Below are 25311 nucleotides of genomic sequence, written 5' to 3'. Positions count from 1 at the left end.
ATAGCATTCCTTAAATTAAAGGAGGATAAACTTCTTACTCGTACAGTATTACATTGTTGATGATGGTTCTCAACAAATACATCAGGTCTTGTATTTCTGTAAGAGGCACTATGTTGTCCCCGCCCATGGCAGTGCGGTTGGACTAAGTGACCTTCAAAGGTCCCTTCCAACCCAAACCATTCTATGAAAATCTTCACAACAGACCTCCAGAGTCTCCAGTTATGCGTGTGTCTGTATGGAGTGTGTGTTTAGCATGGATTAATTCCCTGCAGTTCCCACAGGCCACATCTCTCCTCCTCATTGCAGCACCAATAGATCTCTAGGAACGCTGAAGCAGCCAGGCAGCCCATGTTTGCAGTGGCAGGGTGGCCTTTTTTCCTAGACAATTACTTAACTGGAATAAAGTTTGTAGAGACACAGGATAAAACTGTCACACAAAGCCTCTTTTCCAAACTCCCCAGGTTAAATCTCTCACCTCTAGCAGCAAGCTCAACATACGTTTGCCAACACCTTCATTCTCAAGCTTCAATAACACTATTTTCATAACTTTCCGCTCATGCCTGTAATTGAAAAAAAGTTAATAATAATCCAGTCAACGGTCTTCCATTCACAATTATGTTTTAACACTATTCACTGTTTGACAGTATATTTCACAAATCTTACATTACTACAGTCAACACATTGTTTTTTCCAATAGCTATATTACCACTTTGTACCCAGTGGGCACAAGCTGAATGAGGACACTGGGGTAGACACCTTCTTGGGAACAGAGGAATTGGTCATGTTTTCTACCATTCTTCCCCCTTCAAGCACGAGTGGAAGAAGGAAAGCTCAGTTGGGGACAATGTTCCTGTCACTACGTTCACATTCCACTCAACATGATTTTTTTTCCATCTCATGGGTTTATACAGCTACCGTGTCTTACAATAACTGTAGCCTTCCATTTAATTAGCTGGTGAGAGCAGCCAGGACCTGCAGAGCAGACCCCTGTGAGGTGTTGAAGCAGCACTGGACCTGGAGCTGCACACGTACAGCCGCACAGAATGACTGGTGGCACTGCTTCATGTTCAACACTGTCCTAACACATCTGTCCTGCTGCAAGACCTGCACTGGTGCATTCATTCAACATGACATGGAAGGAGACAACTAACCAGGTCAGGTCTGCACAAGCTTAGGGACCCTCTCTCTAGCACAACATAGGCACCTCCCCTGCTTTGAAGGCGCTCTCTCTCTAGTTGACACAGACAGAGCGTGCCTGAAGCTTCTAGGTCAGAACCACAGATTTGCCTCAGGTTTTCCTACCAGGACCACCAGGCCTTTCTAGTGAAGAAGACTGAATCAGTCGAGCTTCTGAAATGCATGGATTGCACCTCATTGTCTTTTTTTGAACTTCTGTTCTCTACCAAAATTTAAACCTGGTTCCCCCATTTCCTCCTGTATAATCTCAGGATTGGCTAGTCACAACATTCAACTTAATTTGTTACGAGCAATCACCAGCCATTTGCCTTTTCCACTAGGTTATTAATAACAACATTGGGGTCCACATGCATGCACATGATCAAAGATGCCTGAAAAGCCCCTGTAGCCACTAGTAAATAAAAGATTCTCTGCTTGTCTCAGTCCCATTTGCTGTGGTATCTTCTGCCAAAGCAAGTTCTGCAAAAATATCCATAAGCCATAGTCTGCTAGGTCCTTGGCCCTGTGCTCTTATACAGCTGTAGAAATGCACATCTGGAATCCCAGCTGTGCTCCCTTCACAATTCAAGAGTTTTATCTGCTCTTTAGGGAGTTTCCAAGGCACAATTCAATAGATGTTTTTAAAAAGACACATCACAACCTGAAAGCAACTTGGAAACTCAGCTGGCTTGGCAAAGGGAAGCCTTCAAATCATATAAGCTGTATGATAGCTCTTCCCTTTTCCAGAATAATTGAGTAACACCTTTGTGTTTCATTCCTTATCAGCACCTTGCAGTTTTTGTCTGTACTCTGAGCCTGTAGAAATTGCTGGTCGAACACTATGGCTGCAAGTCTTCCATTTAAAATCAAAAGCAGCTCCATGAATTGACAGTTCTTGACTGGTTTCACAGGACATAAAAATTCCTCTCTACACCTTCGCATCCAGCAAAACAAAACAAGTAAATGGACAGTCATACCAAAAAAAGGCAATCACGCAGCCACATGACCATGTTAAAATTGACATGGGCATATGTGAGCTTTTCCTAGTGGGGAGAGGGGAAAGATTCTCTGACTGATGGTGGTAAATCCTTCCCCAACACAGCCCTGAAGTTAATAAAAAAAGTCAAAGAGAGGACATACATATAACTTTGCATGTTCAATTGTTTTCAAGATGTTCCAAAAAACCTGACAAGACTGGTTCCATGTACACCTATGCTCAGAAGAGGCAATACTTTCAGTCTACAACTGAACTGTATTTCCACATAATGTAGCTGGATTAAAGAGGACCCTTGCTCCAGCTGAAGGCCTGCCTCCAGGCAGGGCTAGTAGCTCTTCTGCACCCCCACCACAGAAAAGTATTTTACACAGCATGGTCAGAAGGAAATAAGTCAAAAATGAAGTCCTTTGCCATAACTGAACTGCAAGTTCAATTAAATTGATTTAAATGTTATCCAAATATTTGGATTACAGTGATAGAGACAACTCGGTACATAAAACAATATATATTTATTTAGCACAAGAAGTTCCATATTCAAATATAAGTGCGCATATGCTTTTTCTAGTACTTTTTTGTAGCATTTTACTTTTTGGAAAAGCAAAGAACCATCACAACTAATGCAAAGATATACTAATCATTTGGCAGAACGACTGTTTTATCCTACGATTGTAGGCTTGATAGCATCTTATGAACTGTAAGGCAAATTAGGAACTCCTTCTCAAGTGAGTAATCTCTATACAGCTCCAAACACTCAAGTGGAACATTCACAAGAAAAATGTCACGAAACTAGGACATGATACAGGACTGCAATGTTTCCTGAAATTACAGCCAACGTAAGATGCAGAGGCAACGTTATATTCTCAAAGACAGACTACTGAAAGATTCACAATAAGTTGCCAGAAACACTTAACTGACAGAGAAAAAAAAAATCCAACCATTATATATGTGATTACATGACATAATTCAACACAATTACCATTTCAGAGAAAACAGGTAAGTTGACATGAAATGCTCAGAATTAGGATATCTACAGACTTTAAAGCCTGCAATTTTCATTTAGAGACAATTACTTGATACTTGTTAGTAAACAAATGCTGATAGCTCACAACTGACAGCACAGAAATATTACTTGAAATTTGGTTACTTGAAATGTGGTTCCATTAATGACATAAGTACAATCACCGGATACAGAAGACCATCCAAATTTTACTGGCAGACAGATTTTCCACAGCTTCTCCTTTGCTGAAGTTCCACTGTCTTAAGTGACTGATATCAAAGACGTGCTGCAACTAGTTCGGTCTTCCCTCCTCTAGTTATCACCTGCATTAGACTCCCTGAGTTTGGTCGATTCGTTCCTGTTATCCAGTCATAAAAGGTTCTGTTTTAAAATAAATGGACAAAAGACAGTGAGGAGGAAGAGAAAAATAAATGCTACTATCAGGTATATTGACAGGAAGCATAAAATAAAAGCCTATTACTTTGCTTCTTTTCCTACTACCCTCTCTAGAGATTTCTCTGTATATTGAAAACTAGCAATGCAATCACTGGATTCAGATCCTCAGAGCCAGACAGAGGCCCAGAGAAATCTGTAGGGCTTTATAGCACCCACAGGATTTTCAGATCATCTCAAAAGAAAAAGCCAGGGACTTAAAGTGTCAAAGTGGCAAGTTTTTTTTTTCAAGTTAAAAAAAAATATTGAAAAGAAGGAGAGGCTACTTAAGTTGCCTTTACAGTATATATCAGAAACATGGATTTATGGCTAAAAGAATTGCTAAACCCCTTACTCTGCCAACAGGCAGAGTAACACTTAAGTATTTAACTGTGAAAGTGGTCTTTGCAGAAGCACAGGAAGCCTTAAGACATGCAAACTAACGTGGAGTAAGATGGACTCATTCTAGATACCACACCAGAACACCCCTTATCAAAATGTAATACAAAATCCTTACTTAAAATATATTACAGAAAGCACAGCACGTTCTTCAGGTCCATCAATCCTTCCCATACTGCAGACATGGCAACTGCCACACTGGAATGTGCTGCAATCTGACACAACAGCTTCCAGGGCAAAAAATTCAAGTGCCATACGGGAAAAAATTTCCAGCGTACTTCCCAAGATGCAATGTTACCAACACTTAACACCACTGGCTGTTTTTCTTCCACAGCCAGTGAGATTTTCTGTTTTCAGAGCTGGATTTAAAGTTTACAGAATTAGAACCCAAGAAACAAAACAAACCAATCAATCTAATTCTCCTGTAAGGAAAAATGCTTAAAAGTTAAAATTAAAAACCAGACTTATAAAACCACAACATCTGGGTAAGCAGTCTCTGGAGCATAACGAAGATTTTTATTTTTTTGAACATTTTATGTCAACTAAATTCAATTGATGGGGCCCTTTTAAAGATCCACATCAAACAGCTGCACAGGCTTCTTGCAACAAAAACCATTTCCAACTCTGACAGTCAACTTAAAAAAAAAAAAAAGGACTAAACTACTCTGAACAATCAGACATTTCAGTGTCAGTTCCAAAAGACTTTAAATGTGCAAGAGCAAAGCTCTTTACAATGTATGAACATAGATTCATCTTTGTTTTTCCTCAGAGAGACAACAGTTGTGTTCTTATTTGCTTCCTTTTGACAGCTCATGCTCTGCAACCTCTGCTACCCCTCATCATATCACAGAAAGCAGCACTTATGCCTCACCTTCTCTGAGAGGAACTAGAAACACTATGCCTTATAATCTCAGCCTGCTGTTAAATAAGCCACAGTTGAAAATTCAGCATTTTGCAATTTCATTCTGGACAAGCCTTTGTGAATGACGGAAAAAAAGAAAACAAACTGTACTAAGTTTTTCTAAGCAAGAGCAGGAAATTTGCCAGCTGAGAGAACTGAACTAACATACCATACACTAGGCAGTAAAGAGTTTAAAAGAAAAAAAAAAAATCCCAAAGCTTACATGCCTATTTGCAGTTTACCTTTAAACCAGACTACTGTCTCCTGCATCTGCTGTCTGCAATTTAAGTTATCTATAAGCTTTATGAGACTCTCTGGCTTCCAACTGCTTAAGGCTATGTCCCTTGTTGGAATAACTGGTATAGAGATGCTGAAGTTGATGGAGCTGGGCCAATTTTCTCCAGTTAAGAAGCCTGTGCAATAAACCCAATGTGATTTAGAAACAGAGACAACAGTGGGGTGATGGAGGAAAAAACCACCCAAATCCAAGACAGCTATTTAGAAAGAACATGCAATGAGATGCAGCAGAGCAAGAAAGACAGTGAGGAACTGCTCAGCTATCACATGGATACTCACTCAGTAATGAATTCTAAGGGCGTCCAGGAGCTGAAATCTGCGTCAGGCATTGATTTCCTGTTCGCTGGTGTATCTAAGGTAACCCTGTGATTAAAAAAGATAAGCCTTTTATTTACATATCATGTTTCTGATAGCACCACCTGCTTCTATTCTTTGCTGTAACATATGCTCGACTTTTATACCATGTGGTATGGATCTCCCTTGCATCCTCTACATCTGTTAACGACATACAGCCATCAGTTTCAGTGTATATCAAAGGTTCCAACCTGTAACCCCTCACCTTCCTGGCTTGCTGATGACACCCAGCCCATCAGGGCAATCACTCAGCCCACAGCTCCCTCCGCATCTCTCTCATGCAGACAGGGAATGGCAGTAAAATGCTTGTTCACACATACTGCACGGCACACGTGCACCACATCCATGCTTTCAAACAGCCTCACGCCAGCTGCAAATGCAGAAGTTAAACACACAACCAAAGTTTGGACTTTGATCATATATATTTACACTTGTATTGGGGTTGCATAGCACAGTTTCGGTAGCAGGGGGCTGCAGAGGTAGCTTCTGTGAGAAGCTGCTAGAAGCTTCCCCCATGTCCAACAGAACCAGTGCCAGCCAGCTCCAAGAGGGAACCGCTGCTGGCCAAGGCCGAGCCCGTCAATGATGGTGGTAGCACCTCTGGGATAACACGGTTAAGAAGCAGGGGGAAGAAAACCTGCATAACAACCTGCAGCAGTCAGAAGACAGGAGTGAGAATATGTGAGAGAAACAACTCTGCAGACAGCAAGGTCAGTGGAGGAAGAGGGGCAGAAGGTGCTCCAGGTGCCAGAGCAGAGGTTCCCCTGCAGCCCATGGTGAGGCAGGTTGTCCCACTGCAGGCCATGGAGGTCCACGGTGGAGCAGAGCTCCACTTGCAGCCCTGGGAGGGCCCCACACTGGAGCAGGTGGATGATCCCAAAGGAAGCTGTGACCCTGTGGAGAACTCACACTGGAGCAGTTTGTGAAGAACTGCAGCCTGCGGGAAGGACCCATGTTGGAGAAGTTTGTGGAGAACTGTCTCCTCTGGGAGGGACCCCAAGGTGGAGCAGGAAAAGAGCGTGAGGACTCCTCCCCGTGAAGAGGAGGAAGCGGTACAGATGATGTGAGATGAACAGACCACAACCTCCATGCCCTGTCTCCCTGCACCGCTTGGGAGGAGAAGGTGGAAAAAAAATCAAGAGTGAAGATAAGCACAGGAAAAAGGGAGAGGTGGAGGTGACAGGAAGGTGTTTTAAGACTTGGTTTTATTTCTCCTTATCCTACTCTGATTTGATTGGTAATAAATTAAATTAGTTTCCCCAAGCCAGGTCTGTTTTGTCCGTGATGGTAATTGCCAAGTGATCTCTCCCTGTCCTTATCCACAAGCTTTTCATTCTATTTTCTCTCCCCTGTCCAGCTGGGGAGGAGAGTGACAGAGCAGCTTTGGTGGGCACCTGGCATCCAGCCAGGGTCAACCCACCACATCGCTACATACACAGATAGAGGTGTGAACTTTTCACAACCCCCTCACTGAGATACTGTTGACAACCCAAGGTACAATTACCCTCTCAAAAGTTAACTCAAGAGCTGAGCTTTGCATGAGAACTATGCAAGTGCAGAATGCCCAAAAGTCCAGTGATCCTGGTATCTGTCTGTAAAGCTCTGTAGAAGGTGCTGTCAAGTTTCCAAACACTTTTAATGCCACTGCTCTCTGACCTGAAGAAGTGTGCATGAGTATATGAGGAAAACAAAGCAGGGAGAATTCAGGTTGTGTTCTAAATTCCTTTACGGAATTCTTCAGTCTTAAGTTTTGGGTCCTGAACTAGACATGGATGTGGCAAGAAAAATAATTCTAAATTTTATTAGCAGAACTGATAAATTTAGATGTAGTAAAGACCTACTAGGCCATCCACTTTTTACTAGTTTTCCTCACCAAAAAGAAAGTTGTGACAAGCAAATACAAGCTAAACTTTTTCTCACAGGTCCTCAGTAACCTAATTTTACTGATCATAGATATGCAGTACTTTATGAAGAAGCATCTTTAACCAAGTCAAAACTCATCAAGTAATCCTTTGTTTTACTATTATCACACAGTCTAACACTGTGCTGAATAGCTCATCTCATTTTCAGTGTTCTGTCTATACAAAAAAAAAAAAAAAAAAATCACATGTTAATGCATGGCTATGGTTAAGCTGGCTAAAAGTGAATAAAATTTTAATCCTAACATCCACTACTGTTTTGTAAGGGAAAGGAAAATAAAATAATTTAATCATTTTTAAGGTGACTTGCATATCATTGTGTTCATATGTTCAAGATGCCTCCTTTCTCTGTGAAACTGTAAGTAAGGCTGAGAAGCTGTTTGTGTACTGTGAACAGGACACTGCAAGCATATACATGTAACTCAAGGTTACAGCAGTAATTAAATAAAACAAAGGCAGAGGCAACTACGCAACCACTTACGGTAAAACGGCAACAGCAGCAGAACCAGATGGCAAGCCACTATTGGCACCAGCTAAACTCTGACAAAGCTGATGCACTGCTCCTTTGGCCATGCCATAGCCAATCATCCCTAATAATTAAAAACAGGCAAATTAGAGCACAATCAAAACAGCTCTCAATATCATCATCAGTATAACAGAACCTCAGATTGTTTGAATATTACTTTAAGACCACTTACCACAGCCAGAACAGAATCAGACTTTTAAAACCTATCAAAACATACATACTAGAAGAAAAAAAGAAAAAACAAAAAGCTCTTACTAGACATCCATAAACTATCACAGAACTCTGTTTACTCAGCACTATAGAAATAAGCAGCTTTTCCAGTACATCTAGTTAATGTACCTAAATGTGTCCCAAAGGATGGGACGTACAGGGCTAACATCACAAATCTAATAGAGCAAGTGTGAGGATGCTCACAGATTTTAATAAGGCAATCATCCACTAATTTTAATCATATGCCTGAGGTATTTGCAGGTTTGGACCCACTTTTCTCCAGAACTGTAATTCACTTGGTCAGCATCCTGACGGGCCATCCGGAGAAAACTACAAAAAAACCCTCGTGGTAGAAAATTACTAAATGAACTGCAGGCAAAGCAAACTTCTTCCTAAACACTGTTGCTTTCTAGGCAGGCAGTATTTAGCAGTGTAAGATCAACAGGAATGAGAGCAGAAGGCATACTGGTCAGGTACAAGATGTGGACAATCAGGGTGCTAGAGCTCTGAGATGTCTCATGGTATGTATCTGCCAAGCAGTCTAGACACAGGTTAAGCACGTAAGAAAAAAATAAATGTATTTTGTCTGCTACAACTGGAAGCCTTTCTACCCATCGATATAACTACAGAACTCCTTTTCAATGTTTCTGAGGAAGTATATTCTATCAAAGTTACAAAGGTAATTCTGCATTGTAGAAGTGCTTCCATTATATTAAATAACAACTGTTTTTATGCGGAGGAATCTTGGGCAGCAGTAGCTTACTTATTTTTACAATAAAAATATTTACACCTCTATCATATTCCCTCTTGCCTAAACTAAACACTCCAAGTCTTCTTGAACCTTCTCATGCTCCTACATTTCTTAGCCACTGTCAGACTATTTCTGTAACTTTTTTATTAAATTTTCAGTATTATTCAATTTGCATTATGTGACTCAACATTTTCACATAGGAAAAGAAAAAACACACTAAGAGCAAACAAGAAAAAATGGTTCCTTCCATAATGGCTGGTACTAACAAGCCTAAAAAGTCATATTTGCTAAAGTTGAGTAACAACTCTTTCCCAATTCTTCCTGATGTTAATAAGTTGCATGTGTTTGCCCAAAGCACTGCTGCGTTTTTTTAGAAAAACCCAGAGTCTTTGAAACCAGCTAGTTCAAAACATGAAAGCAAATCGCTTTGATTCCTGTGTGGTGGTCCCTACCTCCCAAAAACACTCAAACAAAAACCATGAAAGTTTGCCAGAGTTCACATTTTTTCATTTGTATATGGTTAGTCAGTAGTACACAGTAAATTATTTATCTGTGTATTCTCATGAAATAAGCCTTTTATCTTCAAACTATGCCAGATGCAGCTATGGTCACAGAACATAAATCATTAACTAGAAAATATAGCATACTTTTTCTGAACAGCTTTAGACACAGCTTTCAGGAACATTCATAAATTTTATAACATTTTAAAATTTTAGTATCTGTGTCTCATCAAAATACTGTTGAAGTCACACTAATAAAAGAATGGGAAATAAAGAGTATTTGTCTCAAAACCTTTCCTCTCCCTGCCTGTGGGCATGTGTGTTGGTGCCTTTTTTTTTTGTTGTTAATTTTAAATTGCTCCCAGATTTCTTCTTCCATGCAGATCAATACAGTGAGGAGCAAGATGAAAAAACTCAATAAAGTTTGTATTAAATAACTAGTGGAAGGCAAAGCCAAGGTCAACAAACTTATCTACATCTGAAGCAAAGGTAGACTGGAATCAGAACATGAAAAGGACAGGCACATTTATCAGAATTAGCCGATTCATCATCAGTGGAAAAAACAGGCAACTACGGACTCTGCCTTTTTAGAACAAAAATAGATTTAACTTCTTTAAGCACTGTACTTATAGCTTGCTGTGTGCTTCTATTCTTCGTTATTTCATGAACACTTTTTACTGTATAATATATTAGCCAAGTACCTTTCACCAAGGCATGTCAAATATTATTTAAATACTGAATCTGTTTGCACTGCAGCTTCAAGAGATGTAGTGTTGCTACCCATAAAATTACACTTTCTGTAAGTGTTTTAGCAGCAATTTTCCATTTGCACTAGATGTCAAGAAACTGGAGAATTAAACTGTTGCTTCACAAACAAGAACTCTCAGACTAAAGATGTCCCAGCAGTTATCATGTGTTGCATTTTACCTGGGGTTCCAGATAAAGCAGCTTGAGCTCCTGTCAAAGTCAAGAGGCCGCCTTCTTTCAGATGTTTTGTGGCTAAGTGGCTGGAGATGGTCGATGTCCAAACGCTCTGCTTCCACATCAGATCACAGTTTTTGTATAAAGCTGATTAGGAAGAGAATTAGTGAAATTAACTAAAAGATAGAAGACTTCTAATTTCCTGACTGTCACACGGCGTGCAACAGGACTATGAAAACATGCATTTTACCATTTTCTATCTCCACATTGGGTAAAGTATCAATTTATGTCTTTTGTATCTCCCTTCTCTTTGGGCTCTGCACCCCAGCTCTACAGCATATATTCTAAGCCATTATCTGCTTTCTCACTACCAGAAATAAAAAACAGTGCCATTATCTCTCCATTAACGGTTCAAAGATTTCCAAATACTTGAAACTCCTGTAGGGTTGCTTCAATCTATGTCAAGGATCTCAAAACTCCCACCTTAGCCTCATCTCACCTTGTAGCAGCATGATCTGTGTCTTTCCATAACTTCCTCACTGGCTGCAAAAGAGCTACGCTCCATTAGTATGTAGACAGAAGACTCCAAGAGATAAAGGAGTTGAACAAAAAATATCTTTTCACCAGATTACTTCATAAATCAAGAAACACTCTGTCTGACAGTGGTATGCTGATATGAAATATCAAAGATGCGTGCAGCTGCACTGTACTAAGTGTGCATTCCAGTGTCCCCGCGTACTGGAGTGCAAGCTCTGGTATGGCAGCCTACCAGGGGAGGCACACCCACAACTTCAAATGAAAGTAAAATCTGAATTCTCATCAGTCTTTTATATCATCAATATCTGCATGGGAAAAGAAGAAAAACAATAACTAGCCACGTCAAAGATTTTAGTATTCAGAAAGAACCGTTTCCATGACACGATACAGAATAAGCATAAATAACTTCGCAACATAAGCCAACCACCTATCCCAAGATACCCTGCCACCCTACCAACAACATTACTACAAATCATGGTTATGATAAATCACCTTATTTAAAATACAGTGCACACTTACAACAATCTAATGTAATGCAACTGTGGTGTGTGTATGCCTTTTCATATTATCTCTCTTTAAAAGTAAATCTTTGCTTGTAATGTTCAAACTTGAAGAGGGAAAGAAAAGGGCACATTTGCCAGATTTACTCCAGACAGAAAAAAAAGCTTTTCTTTTTTTCTTTGTTTCTCTACACTAGTAGAGAAAGTATAAAATTTCATTCTGAATATTGTATGTTTAAAAGCCTTTTTTTAAACTGAAGGCTTTTTGCTGCAGCATGATCTCAAATCATTAAACAGCTCCTTCCAATACTGTATTGCACAGTAACAGCTCAGAGAACCGCAGGAGGCAACCAAGATTTTATGCATAACACAATGAATTAGAAAACAACATTGAAGTTTCTACCCAGCCACTGTCTTATGTAACTTGTCTAACACAGGTAACCTAGGCAAAAGTCAGTTCATAGATAATACTGCTGAACTCCTTCAAAAAGTGCAGCGACATTTTTCTGATGATAACTGGTGCACCAAAAAGTATTACTGAGGATACTAAGCGCTGTGCAAATTTAACAGACAGCAAAAATTCAGAGAAGCCCTAAAAAGCACTGTGACTGAGCTATTTTGTACTTTTATGCTCATGTCCTCTTCTGGACTCAGGATGAATGATGATCTCAAATATCTTTATTACCATGATGTTTAAGGATTCCTCTCACATTTCTTTCAGTGTTCAGTAGCATGCATGTACCAAAGGCTTACATTTAGCTTTGGCGCTGCCTCCAGCCCATCCTCCTGCTACACACAAGATTGCATCCACCTTTTCTTCACCAAGAAGTTTTCCAACCTCTGCTGTCACCTTCAATACACAGAACAAAACCATACTGAAAACAATGGACTGATAAGGTAAAGGAGTAAATATCAAGACTGCCTTAAAGTTACTTTTTTTCCAGTTGTGTAGCTGAATAACACAACACATAGTAACTTAAACAGCTGCAGAAAATTAACATTTATGATCTATGAACTCAAACCAAAATTGTGTTCAAAGATAACTGCAAATGAAAGTCAGACTGATTCAAGCCAGATCTTACAGTACGTGACATCACTGGAAACAACTGATTTGAGCAGGACTGAAAGATCTGACCCTTACTTATATCATTAACAAAAATTTGTATTATTTATGACTTACTTTCTGACAGGTTCTTATGTGGGTATGGTGCTGTTTAAGATGGGAAATGAAACTCTGGGTCTGACCAAGACTAATGATGCCAATTTTGATGACAGCGCAAGAAACAATCAACTAAAGATTAGCTTTCTCATTGCTTCTATCTAGACTACAAGCATCAGTTCGAGTCTGGACCCTAAATTTGAGTTGGTATACTTTTAGATATCCAGTTTCTTTTTCTCTTTCAAATATAAGACTTTGGAGTTGGTAATGAATTTGTTGGCTACGAATTTTCTCTGCCAAAGTGAAAAGCAAACAATCCATCCCTCAACAAAAGAAAAAAAACCCACTGATTTTCACAAAGGTCAGCATTGAAAAATACATTTTAAGTATTCTACATTACTCTTTAAAAGCCTTAAGAGTTGTGTAGATATAAAGAAAACATATTGGCTAATGATTCAGTTTATCAATAATGGAAATAGGTTCAACAGTTAAAATTAATAAAATAAATCCTACCTCTTGAGAATAAAGCAAACCAGTGTTTAGGCTAGCTTGGATTCTCCTGTGTGCACCTTTGCACAGAAACCAGTGCATTCTCTAGGGATCCCATCGGGTTTTAGGGCTGGCATGCTTTGAGTATACCAGCTACCCACACACAACACATTTAACAGTTAGGATACTGGAAACAACTGCTGCATTTTAAGATGCTCTAATTCATCTTCATTACACTCATCTGATTCAGCCTGCGACTCTTCACGTCGCCAAGAGAAAAATAATGCAAAACTGCCTTATTTGCTGAACTTCCAAAACTCCGGACCAAGCTCCTTCTGCATACTCATGAAACGCACGCGGTTAAAAGGAACTTATAAAAAGAAGCAACGAGCAGGAGCTGGGATCTCCGGGGCCACAGTTCCGGCAGCAGGGCCGCCCCGGCCGGGCTCCTCAGCCCCACACCGGCGGCTTCTCGCCGGCAGACAAACCCGCAGCCGCCCGCCTCACCGCTGCCGCAGCGGCGGCCGAACGGAGGCACCCACGGAGGCAGCGAGGCGGAGCGCACCGCTCTCGCAGCGCACCGCTCCCGCAGCGCAACCGCTCCCGCAGCGCAACCGCTCCCGCAGCGCAACCGCTCCCGCAGCGCAACCGCTCCCGCAGCGCAACCGCTCCCGCAGCGCAACCGCTCCCGCAGCGCCCGCGGGCAGGGCCGCCCCAGGCCACCCCGGCGCTGACCCACCTGCTCGGCCTGCTCGGGGAAGGAGTCGGTCGCCCCCACCACCACGCTGGCACTGGCGTCCTCGTTCTCCGCCAGGTCGATGCTGGCCACCCACTGCCGGGGCGAGAGGAACGGCGCGTTACCGGCCCGCTCTCCCGCACGCCGGGCGGGTAGCTGCCCCCGGGGGAGCGCCCTCCCGGCGGGGCTCCCCGCCTCGCCACCCCCCGGCCCGGCGCTTACCCAGTTCTTGGCCTTAAAATATCGCACGCAATGGGACCCCAGCGCCCCTCTGCCCCCGTACACCAGCACCCTGCGCGCCGCCGCCATGCTCGCTGCCAGCTCCGCTCTGGTTCTAGCGCCCTCTTCACCGCCCGGCCTGCGCATGCGCGCCGTGAGGGGCGGGCGCGCCGTGAGGGGCGGGCGCGCCCCGCCGGCGCGGAGGCTGGAAAGGCGGGTTCTGCCGCCGCCTCCCCGGGAAGAGAAGCCCCGGTGCGCCTGCCCAGCCCCAGCCTGGCCCCGAGGGCTCAGGTGCTGCCGCCGCCGCGAGACTTTTACCTCAGGAAATCCCCCGCCCGCGGCTTCCCCGGGCCCCCAGCGCCTGGGGCCGGCTCGGGGCGGAAGCCGGCGGCGATGCGCCGGTGCTGGGCGGGCGGGCGCCCACTGTGCCTGCCCCGGGCAAAGGCGGCTGCACGGCGCCCCGCCCCCCGGGAGCACTGCCAGGGTTCATTAATTAGTGGTTATACAGCTGCCTGCAGGTCTTGAGTAACGGTAACCATAGAACCGCAAGCAATTACGCGAGGTTTTCTTTAGCGCTCCCGGATCGCACCTGTAGCTTGAATTACGTCCCTGAGCGCGTGGGCTGCGGTTCGGCCGGGGTTGCAAGGGGCTGCGCGCGGCCCGGTGTACCTGGAAGATTCGTGTCATCTCGGCATCGTGACACATCTTTTTTTGTCGCTCAGTCCGCAGGCTCAGGGACGGAAAGGCCCCGAGGCACACCCGGCAGCGGTGACATTCAGAGGCCGGTGGGAGCAGGCGCCGAGAGAAAGCGGCTCAGCCGCCGGCAGAATCCTGATGCAAATTCCGTGTTTTTAATGCTTTCTCCCTTGCACACAGCTATTTACCCACGTTTTCAATAATCTAAAAAAAAAAAAAAAAAAAGGATTCTGCTCCAAATTTTCTCCCCATGCTGTTACAGTAAGGAACTTGATGTCATTTGAGCAGGACAATTAAACCTCCGATGAAACATTAGTCAGGCAATAGATATAGGATTACTTTCTGCAGAAACAAGCATCACTGCAGTACAGCATAATGAAGCTGTTACTTGCAACCATTTCAGGATGTTGTCGCAGCAAAATATATTTTAGGGCTTGATTTTTAACCGTACAGATTAATTTCTGGAGCTTCAAAATACAATATGTATTTCAAAATGCTTGCTATTCATTTGTGGATTTTGGAGCATGCAAAAAAATGGGAACCATGCCTGATTGCTGCAGAAAGGCCTTGGAGATGACTCCTTGAAACCAGTAAGATGCCTGGCTGTTTTAAAAAGACTTTATTTGCCTTGGCTTCTCTAATAAGTTTTGCATCTTTTATCTTGATTGCTGTTGCAATGGGGACCCCAAGGTGGATGACTGGAAAGATCCTTTGCAAAACAGGAGCTGATTTGGTCAATGCCACAGATCCAGAACTGGTCAAGTTCATTGGAGAAATTTACTACGGACTCTTTCGGGGTGGCAAAATCCGTCAGTGTGGGTTGGGCGGGAGGCGTTCCAAATTCACAAGTAAGTAAAATTTTGATTGGATCTTTAGTCTTATGTCTAGTTCAACTTTAAAAGCATTATATTCTTTTTGTTTACAGAACTTATGGAATGCAAATGATTATTATTAAATTTATATTTGTGGCTGACTTGTGATCTTTATGGTTTGGGATCAGAGTGTGAATGTAAAATCTCTACCATTTCAGGCTGGCTTTTTTCTTCCAGTTATGTTCTATAATCCTGGAATCAAGAGGGGACAAAAATCCCTCAGGCTAGATTGAGGCTTTCCTTTGAGTCTTGTGAAGGAAGTGAAAGTCATTTGGAGATGACTCTGTAAATCACACTTTCCCCCAAATTGACTCTTTCCCATGCCAGGTATTGCTCTGCCATCTCTGTCCTTGCCTTCTCTGTCAAACTCCTCACTTATTTTTCCTTTAGGAAGTAGAGATTTATTTAGCTGGCCATGTTTCTGTATTTCTCTAGCCATCCTAATGCAGATGTCTGCCATAGCAGATACTTCTAGCTTTATTAACACGTTGAAGAAATTTTTACCTTCTTTTCTGGTAACTTTGGAGAGGCAAAAAATGCTGAACTCTTAAAAGATGTAGAAACTCTTATAAATGTATTCCTTTTAACTTAAAATATTCCCCTGAGGTCTCAAAAGCACTCAGATGTTGATCTACGCTTTGGATGATTTCCAGTTTTCACACATCCTGTGCTGTAGTGGAAATTATATTTTGCATTTAAGATACTTAGTTCAGTGTGCAGATCCACTGCACTTAAACCAATATGAGTTGAAGCTGCCGCAGTCTCACCCTCTCCCTGGCCCACAGCAATGCTGTCCTGCCCCATCCTTTGCAATGGCTCTGGTCGTTGTGGTGAGGTAGTTCAGGAAGTTAAGCTGGCCAAAAAATTAACCTAAAATAAAAAAGTTGTTTCCCATAGGATTGCAGCTGGCTACACAACTGTGTAAGCACCCCTATAAAAACTCTTAAGGAAGGCAGGACTGTGTGACTTCAGAGGGAATGGAGAATCAGAGCAACCTCAACTTAGATCAGCATGACCAGTTCTTAAGCTGTGATTAATTTGGACTAGTTGCTTTTACAACAACCAAGTCTTGCTCAAGCTCTGATTGCAGCTGCAACTTTATGACACAGACGCAACTGTCATGCTCAAATCCTTTGTCTAGTGAGTGCAAATGGCTGGCAGACAAGCCATCGAGTCAAAGCTCTCCCAGATCTGCTCTGCTTCTCTTGAGGACATTCACAAATACGGTCCCAGTACTTCCACTCTATCCTGTCCGAGAGAATGAGGAAAAAAGCAGACAATACCCTTTAAATCTCTCTACAGCTTTCTGGACTCTTTAATAAACTTTCTGATTAATCACTGTGTAACCTGAGAGGAAGGCCTAATATTCTACCATCACTCCAGACTGCATCAATACATATTTGCAGGACATTATCCTATACTCCTTAGATAAACAAAGCTCTTGCTGAAGCTAGTAAGAATTCTCCCTGTTAAAACTGTAAAACTGGGTCATTAAGTGCAGTGGGCACAACCATGCATTTAGCTGAACAAGTGTCCTGGAAATTTTCCCTTTTAAATGTTTTAATAGCTCTGTCAGGTTTGATAGTTTCACAATATTAGTTTCAAAATGGTATAATGATAGTATACAAAGCTGTTAAGTACTTTTGCACAATGGTCAGTAGGACTTCTGGGTATTCTGGGTCTGACTTTTTTTGCTTTGATTGTCCCCCTTAATCTCTAAGCATTCTGAATTTACTGAGGATCAAGACATGGGAGACTTTTCTTGGGGAATGCGTTAGCACAAATGGACTGCACAGGCAGCACAGAGCAAGACAGAAAAGCTAGCACCTCATACGCTGCAGTAGCTCTGACGCTTTGGAATTCCGAATCGCAATAGTATATAGTTATTAGTGCATGGCCTTTCACTGCATTAACATTCACCAGAGTAGGCTTCCAGCTGGCACGCTCTTTTTTAACTGGGACAGTGGCAGCATGATTCAATTGCCATAATAGTTGTCCAGTGCCACTTTAGGCTCCTCAGGGTGCATCATCCGGCCTCTGGAGGTGTGCCATACATAGTATAGCATGTATCTTACACCCATGTGGTTGTTATGGTAGTCCTAGGGCATCTAAACTGCCATAAGACGCTTATGTTTTGACAACTGCATCAAGCCCTGAGAACCAGCTGGGGAAGCCAGACATTTTGCTTATGCATAGCAAACACAGCTGGAATGTGTCAAGAGCCTCCCTGAGTTCTGCGTACTAAGCCAGGCTCACTGGTCACGTCTTTGGGACTTGGCTGACAGCCTCAGAAAAGAGGCAAGAGAATGTTTACAATCATCCTATAAACTCTGCTTTCATGTGCCTTGTTGTTACACTACCACTTATTTTAGAATAGAATACACTGTTTTAGTTGGAAGGGACCTACAACAATATTCTAGACCAACTGCCTGATCAATTCAGGGCTGAGCAAAAGTTAAATATGTGATTAAGGGCATTCCCCAAATCCTCTTAAACACGGACAGGCTTGGGGCTGCGATCACCTCTCTAGGAAGCCTATTCCAGTGTTTAACCACCCTCTCAGCAAAGAAATGCTTCCTCATGTCCAGTCTAAACCTCCTCTGGTGCAGCTGCGCCACGTGTTCTATCACTGGATACCAGGGAGATCAGCACCTCTCTCTCCACGTCCCCTCCTCGGGAAGTTGTAGAGAGCAATGAGGTCACCACTCAGCCTCCCTTTCTCCAAATAGACAAGCCCCCGTCCTCAGCTGTTCCTCACAGGAGCTTCATCAGCTTTGTTGCCCTTCTCTGGACACATTTGAGTACCTGAACACCCTTCTTAAATTGTTGGATGGGGTTTGCCCCCTTGGCTGCCACAGCATACACTGCTGGCTCCTATGCAGCTCCTGCCCACCAGCACCCCAGATCCCTTCCTGCAGGGCTGCTCTCCAGCCACTCCTCTCCCAATCTATACTTGTGCCCAGCAGTGCTCTGTCCTAAGTGCAGAATCCGGCATTTGGACTTGTTACATTTCATCCCATTAATCATTGCCCAGCGCTCCAATCTATCTAGGTCCCTCTGCAAGGCCTCTGGTCCCTCAAGAGAGTCAACAGCACCTCCCAGTTTCGGTATCATCAGCAAACTTGCTAATGGTGCGTTCAACTCCTGCATCCAGATCATTGATAAATATATTGAACAGAACTGGCCCTAGAACTGAACCATAAGGAACATTGCTGATGACTGGTTGCCAGCCAGATACAGCCCCGTTCATTACAACCATCTGAGCTCTGCCCTTCAGCCAGTTAAGAAAGCAAGCTAGATTCTGGTTTCCCATTTTTTGTATGTACTGCTGATTCTCATTTACTTCCCTCCTTTCTTCTTGTTGGAGTCTCTTCTCCCATGTATACTGCACCCAACTACAGTCCCAGAATGAGCTACTGAAAAGGTAGAACTGTCAAATCATCATTTTTTGTATAGAATTTGTACAGTATGAAGTTTTCTACTTAATCTACTAGAATTCTGTCACGTCATGATGACCAAATTGTATGCCTGATATCCACTGTGACATCTACCAATTATTGCTGCCTACTTTTTATGTGTCTTGTCTGGATTTTTTTCAGTTATACAACATAGGAATCAATCTACTTATTTGTTTATAATATAACGTACTTTCTTTTAGTAACTTTTAGTAATTAGCCAGTTAGTTCTTCAAAACATGTATGAGTGTGCAGTGCTATGCTACCTGGAGGGCTCTTCTGCATCAGCTTCTATTTTCGGGTTCTTCTCGATCAGCTTCTCTCTTTTGTGTCAGTTAGCATGTCACCTACAATTCCCTACTTGGATTTCTCTGATTCTGTTACTAAAAGGCTGCAGGATGAACTGAATACTCAGGTGCTCCACACTTCCTGCTCCTTGCCAGTTTGGCCCTCCAACGGAGTACCTCTGTCTGTGAGGACAAAAACAAGAGAGGTCCCATTCTGTAGAGACAGGTGAGCAACAGGCTGCTGAGTGAGCTCATGCCTACAGCAAAACCTGTGAGCACTTCAACTAAAGCCCACCCAACTGCAATACTTCACAAGCTTCCTACAGATATAAGAAAACGCTGCCAGATACATGGAAGAGCATAAAGGGGCATAAACACTAGATGAGACACCAAGAAGGGAATCTGAAAGTGGAAACCTGTGGGATTAGGAAGCATGAAATCAGAGTAGATCTTGTTGGAGCCAGTATTAAAGAGAAGAAGAGAGAGAAAGAAGAATAATATGAGAAAATAAACACAGAAAGGAGTGATACTATTTTAGGCAGCAAGGGAACTGGGACTATCAGACTTCAAAGGGATGAGATTAAGGGTATGGGACAGGAATGGGAAGCACAAGAAAAGGAGTTTGGGATGGAGAGCAGAGGTGAAAAAAGATAGAAAAGAATGCATCAGATGATGCAACAGCAGAGATAAAGACATTGACACAGCCTGATGAATAAAACAGGATTTAAGTCTGAATCCTTATTCACAGACCCTGTGTAAAGGACTGTTCCTCTAGTAGAAAATACCTGTTTTGTCTGATGTAGTGACAAATCATGAACTAAGATGTAATTACCTGAACCGATAACCTCTGTATAGAATAGCCTTGTTTAAGTATAATTTAAGTTTATAGCACCAGCACAGCATGATGTTTACTGTTGTCAAGAAAAAATACACACTGAATAGATTATTTTTTTTCTTGCCAGTTTTCCCCCACATGGTGAAAAAGCTGAATACAGGCCTGCACGTGATGATTATAATGTTCCTCTGTGTGGCCATTTTCTTTTCTCTGGTCAGTTTTGGATTCTGCATACTTAATGCAATAAAAGTTCCTTACCGGGCTATTAAAGGTCCAGCAGGAGTATGCCTTTGGAACTTCCTTGCAGGTAAAACCATTTACACATATTTTACACCAGTTCCATGCATACAAAATGTTTAAAGTTCCTTCTCTTGCCTTACTAAATATCTTAACTTAAATACTTGTGAAAAAAATGAAGTTAGTGGTGAATTTTCATCTATCAAACCAGGACTGTCAGGTGGCACCTCAGCTTATTGTGTCTAGTCTCAACTTCCCACAGGAGCTGTGAAAGCCAGCCTATAGGCTCTATATCACTGATAAAATGACTTTATTATAAACACCAGTATGATGTTTGGCCGTACAATAAAGACTAAGCATTTTGAAGGTGTTTAAGCCATGCCTAAGTCTGTATAATGCTCACTGTTGTATTTAATAAGCCTTCTGAAGCACAACCAAAAAATGTCTGTCTTGTTTTGACAACAATGGTGAATACTTCTTTCATTTTGTTGCAGGTGGATTTATAGCACTTGCAGTCACCAGCTTTATGGCTGCTGTGAAACTTCATCACCTCACAGAAAGAATTGCCAATTTTCGGGAAAATGTCTTTCAGTTTGTTATCCTAGAAGAACGGTTTGAAGACTGTTTTTGGCTGTGTGTGGCAAGTGCCACAACACATGCAGTAAATTTGCTGCTAATAGCCATTAGTGGGATTAATTTCCCTAAAATTAAGACTAAAACAGAAGAAGCAAACGTTACAGCAGAAGATATCATGTACTAACAATCTACACAAAATCACTTCGGCCAAGTGAACTGTCATGATAGAAGCAGCGTCTTGGCTCTTCAGCTTTTGATTTGGATAGATGATTTTGGTATAAACGTGAGTAAAGATGTCAGTCTACAATACCAGCAATTAACATATGTGGGAAAGTGGGAAAACCCAATGCTAAAAAGATCGTTATTCTCAAAAGCGACCAATATTTGCAGTGAATAGATGCTGTTGGCAATTTTTAGAAAATTTGTATTTTGAGATAATTTAGAAAACAAAGTTGAAACATGATTTCATCAACACCAAGTGTCTTCTTTGCTTAGAAATAAAATATGTACATCACAAATCTTTGATACCATAAGGTTATTTCAAAACAGAAATAATGGATTACCAATTACCTTCACAGAATTATCTGGAAAATGTTGAGAGGGCCATATAAGATATGTTTGATGATGTTATTCTGCAATGAAAAAGAAAACATAATCTGTGAGGCTAAAGGTAAGGGGAAGCACAGGCTAAGCATATGTAAAATATATTTAAACCAGAAATTATCAAACCCCACAAAGTAAAGAAGTGAGAAAAGTAAAGTTTGTGGCATGCTAGTAGACTACGAAAAAAATTATTAGCTGCAATGTGAAGGTTTCATTGCAGCTTCTGGAAGTAAAGGAAGCAGAATCTAAGTAATAGTGCTTTTAGATAACCTGGAAAATAATAATGACAGATTAATTGTCTTCAGAACCCTGTCAATTCTTATGTCTATCTGAAATCAAGTAAATCAAGTAAAATCAAGTGATGTATGATGAAACAGTATTAAAATTAATAAAAATGGTTAAATGGATGGTGCGATACCCAGTACATGGACAGGCAGCAAACCAACCCAGCCTGTGAAGGTGCCTTAGATGGTAACAGCACAGAACTGCCCAGAAAACCATCCACAGAGGCCTCTGTGGTACCACCACCTGCACCTCCCAGAAAATTCTGAGTGTCTCTGAAGCAGAAGACCTTGAACTGCAGTATAATTACACAAGTAAAAAATGAAATATTTGTCATTTGTATTTGTTCCATGAACATATAATTTAGAAGCAGATGTTGTACAGAAAGAATTATACTGTAACACATAACATAGCTTTTACTAAATATAATTCTCTTTAGGAATTGAAAAGGAAGCAGATTTTAAAATCTTCCATATAGACCAATTGCTTCAGAAATGCTTTTCAGTAGTACTAGTAGGCATGTATTACAACACATTTTTCATACTGCTAGTGAACTTCTTAGTGCCCCCCAAATTTCACCCAAAAATTGTTATTGAACAAGAGCCGTGGGACTACTTAGGTAAGGAGAAAATTAAAGACTTGTTGGACTGGATTCCCAGATAGATCACAGTAGCTCTGAAAGAACCATTAGAGTACACTGTATAAATAAAGAGGGATAGCTGGGCTGATCAGCTTTTGAATTTCTTGTTTTGAATCTATTCAACAATGATGCATACTCTGCAGTAATAGTTCCCAAAGAAGATTTCTCACAGCAGATGTATGAAGTATTATTGTGGGATACTGTAGTTACATGGGTTGAATGATCAAACAACATTATCACCCAATTACTGTTTTGTGAATTGTGAGAAAATAGTATTTTCAGTTCCCTTTACAGTGAACAGAAGTATTACCATGCATGAATTAAAATGAACAAAACGGATCTAAGGCTAAACTAAGCTTTCGGTTGCACAGGTTGTCTCAGTTTAAGCACTGCTAAGACACACGTATGTGACAACGCATAGAATATTTGCCCTGGGAAATTTTGTCTAGAAGGAAAAGGTTAAATGCAATCACACATAGTTAAGATGTACAATTACAAAGCACACCTTAAAGTTAACAACAGTTAAGTCTATCACTTAGACCATTTCGGCATGCCCTTGTACATCATAAAATACGTCCAAAAAATGTGGAACTTGATAAAAGTGTGATCTACTTTATTTATACATTGTCATTGTAGTTATACTTTACCTAGTGTATCCAATCATATGCATGCTTAACATGTGGAAATGAAGGCTTATTTGGGGGTACTTTCTCTTTGGAAGCTTTGAAATCCCAAATGAGAACATTTATGAGCAACATCTGCACAGAACTTTGAAGAGGTTATGAGTCAAATCCTATCTTTCCATAAAATTGAAGACAACTTCATACATCCTGAAAATACCCACTTAATTTGTACATGCAGAATATATAGAAGCTCCATGCAGGATGCAGAGAAACTATGCAGCCATTCTTCAAAGATCTAGGAAATTATTCATTGTATCTAAGAGCCTTTCAAAAATAAATTAAGCTAAAAACTAATTACTGCTTTGATTCTTTAAACACTGTTATGATTTAACGTTAAAAATGTAATTTTACAGGATAAATCAAAATTGATGCAATTTCCCTCAGTTATCATTTCTGAGTGCTGCCATCCTTAATAAGACATGTTATTTCTCTCTGTACCACTTAATGGAAAAAGCGGTGAGGTGGGAACTGCAACATACAGTTACAGGAGAACAGGCCCAGGTTCCCCTCATCATGTTCTGCTGATGTAACAGTGTAAGTCCAATTACACATGTAAGGAAAAACAAACTAATTGTTATATACAGTATTGTAAGGTGTCAGATTCTCACACATAAAAGAAAATTACTTACCGTTTATGTTTCATATTTCTGGGAGGTGGGGGAAGGAGAAGAAAAGGAACAACAAATAATCTGGGTCACTTGACATTAAAATCCAGTACATGATCAATGCCACTGAAACTCTGGCTCTTCATACTGATGATTCAATAAATGTCAGCAAACTCCAAACAGTTCTTTTCCAAACAGTTCTTTTCCATACAGCGCTTTTGCTGAAGCAGCATAGATCTACTTCTGACATTACACTGATGACCTGGTACTCCGGTGTGAATTTTCCTGATAAAATATAACCACAGTCATTCTCATCGGTCTTTTATTTTCATTTACCACTTTTTTTTTTTTTTTTTTTAATTTCACTCTGGGATTGTTACTGCTCTTTCTTAGAACCTAATCAAGGCTTCCTAGACAGACATGGTGATATTGTACAAGAAAACCACCATGCTACATGGAAAAACATGTAAATATGTTGCCTTTGTATTTGCAATAGATTTCGATTATTTTTCCATAAACCATTTACATTTTAATGTTCAAAATACACATTAAATGTACTGTATACATACCAGGGCTGTTTTAAAGTCTGCGCTAAGCCCACCAGAGAAGTTGTTTCATCCTCAGCAGCACGGGCGAGTCCTTCACCAAGAGCACAGAATCATTTCAGTTGGAAGAGACCCTCATGATCATCGAGTCCAACCATAACCTAACCTAACTCTGGCATGAAACCATGTCCCTAAGAACCTTGTCTGAATGCCTTTTAAACACCTCCAGGGATGGTGTCTCCACCGCTTCCCTGGGCAGCCTGTTCCAATGCCTGACAACCCTTTCTGTGAAGAATTTTTTCCTCATATCCAATCTAAAGCTTCCCTGGTGCAACTTGCGGCCATTTCCTCTTGTCCTATCACTTGTTACTTGGGAGTAGAGACCAACCCCCTCCATGCTACACCCTCCTTTCAGGCAGTTGCAGACAGCGATCAGCTCTCCCCTCAGCCTCCTGTTCTCCAGGCCAAACAGCCCCAGCTCCCTCGGCCGCTCCTCATCACACTTGTGCTCCAGGCCCCTCACCAGCTTCGCCGCCTCCTCTGCACTCTCTCTGGTACCTCAGTGTCCTTCTTATGATGCGGGGCCCAAAACTGAACACAGGATTCAAGGTGGGGCCTCTCCAGTGTCGAGTACAGGGGCACAATCACTTCTCTAGTCCTGCTGGCCACACTATTCGTGGTACAAGCCAGGATGCTGTTGGCCTTTCTGGCCACACTGCTGGCTCATGTTCAGCCGGCTGTCAGTCAACACCCCGAGACCCCTCTCCGCCAAGCAGCTTTCCAGCACACCGCAAGAGGGCAAAACTCCGCTGTGAAACCGCCCGGTCCCCAATTCCTTGCGATACAAAGTCTGTAAAACGTGTCAAGAACGAAACGCCCCCTCCCGGTCGCCAGCACACCGGCTGCTGAACGGACCCCGCGCGGCGCCGGCTGATGAGGCCACAGCGCGCCGGGGTCAGGGGGTGGCGCACGCCG

At 41.9% G+C, this 25311-nt stretch overlaps 2 protein-coding genes and 1 long non-coding RNA gene across 3 annotated transcripts; 1 reads left to right on the top strand and 2 right to left on the bottom strand.

Annotated features, from left to right (window-relative positions):
• Nucleotides 1-2694: 2694 nt before the first annotated feature.
• Nucleotides 2695-14150, bottom strand: QDPR (quinoid dihydropteridine reductase). Its single transcript, XM_065634435.1, has 7 exons — nt 14024-14150; nt 13805-13897; nt 12171-12267; nt 10387-10527; nt 7954-8062; nt 5479-5562; nt 2695-3551 (listed from the first exon to the last, which is right to left on the bottom strand). Exons 1-7 carry the CDS (start codon nt 14108-14110, stop codon nt 3446-3448), a joined length of 717 nt encoding a protein of 238 aa, XP_065490507.1. The 5' UTR covers nt 14111-14150; the 3' UTR covers nt 2695-3445.
• Nucleotides 14151-15311: 1161 nt separating this feature from the next.
• Nucleotides 15312-21350, top strand: CLRN2 (clarin 2). The gene is made up of 3 exons (XM_065634496.1): nt 15312-15564; nt 20293-20472; nt 20897-21350. The coding sequence occupies exons 1-3, from the start codon at nt 15312-15314 to the stop codon at nt 21160-21162; spliced, it is 699 nt and encodes a 232-aa protein (XP_065490568.1). The 3' UTR covers nt 21163-21350.
• On the bottom strand, nt 19241-25224 carry LOC135988494 (uncharacterized). Its single transcript, XR_010606160.1, has 5 exons — nt 24860-25224; nt 24361-24430; nt 23816-24076; nt 21549-21610; nt 19241-19513 (listed from the first exon to the last, which is right to left on the bottom strand). It is a non-coding gene; the product is annotated as an uncharacterized LOC135988494 (long non-coding RNA).
• Nucleotides 25225-25311: the final 87 nt, after the last annotated feature.

The sequence above is a fragment of the Caloenas nicobarica genome, chromosome 4 (assembly GCF_036013445.1).
Source record: "Caloenas nicobarica isolate bCalNic1 chromosome 4, bCalNic1.hap1, whole genome shotgun sequence".
Lineage (NCBI taxonomy): Eukaryota > Metazoa > Chordata > Aves > Columbiformes > Columbidae > Caloenas > Caloenas nicobarica.
The sequence above is the reverse complement of the archived record's forward strand: the minus strand, read 5'-3'. Positions and strand labels throughout refer to the sequence as shown.

What these genes read in the sequence shown, in the direction of transcription:
- QDPR (XM_065634435.1), bottom strand. Translation starts at nt 14,110, where the DNA reads ATGGCGGCGGCGCGCAGGGTGCTGGTGTACGGGGGCAGAGGGGCGCTG. An exon ending in TCCCCGAGCAGGCCGAGCAG is followed by an intron (nt 12,268 to 13,804) that starts GTGGGTCAGCGC and finishes TGTGTATTGAAG; the next exon opens with GTGACAGCAGAGGTTGGAAA. An exon ending in TGCTTTATCTGGAACCCCAG is followed by an intron (nt 8,063 to 10,386) that starts GTAAAATGCAAC and finishes TTTAATTATTAG; the next exon opens with GGATGATTGGCTATGGCATG.
- CLRN2 (XM_065634496.1), top strand. Translation starts at nt 15,312, where the DNA reads ATGCCTGGCTGTTTTAAAAAGACTTTATTTGCCTTGGCTTCTCTAATA. An exon ending in GAGGCGTTCCAAATTCACAA is followed by an intron (nt 15,565 to 20,292) that starts GTAAGTAAAATT and finishes TTTTCTTGCCAG; the next exon opens with TTTTCCCCCACATGGTGAAA. An exon ending in CCTTTGGAACTTCCTTGCAG is followed by an intron (nt 20,473 to 20,896) that starts GTAAAACCATTT and finishes ATTTTGTTGCAG; the next exon opens with GTGGATTTATAGCACTTGCA.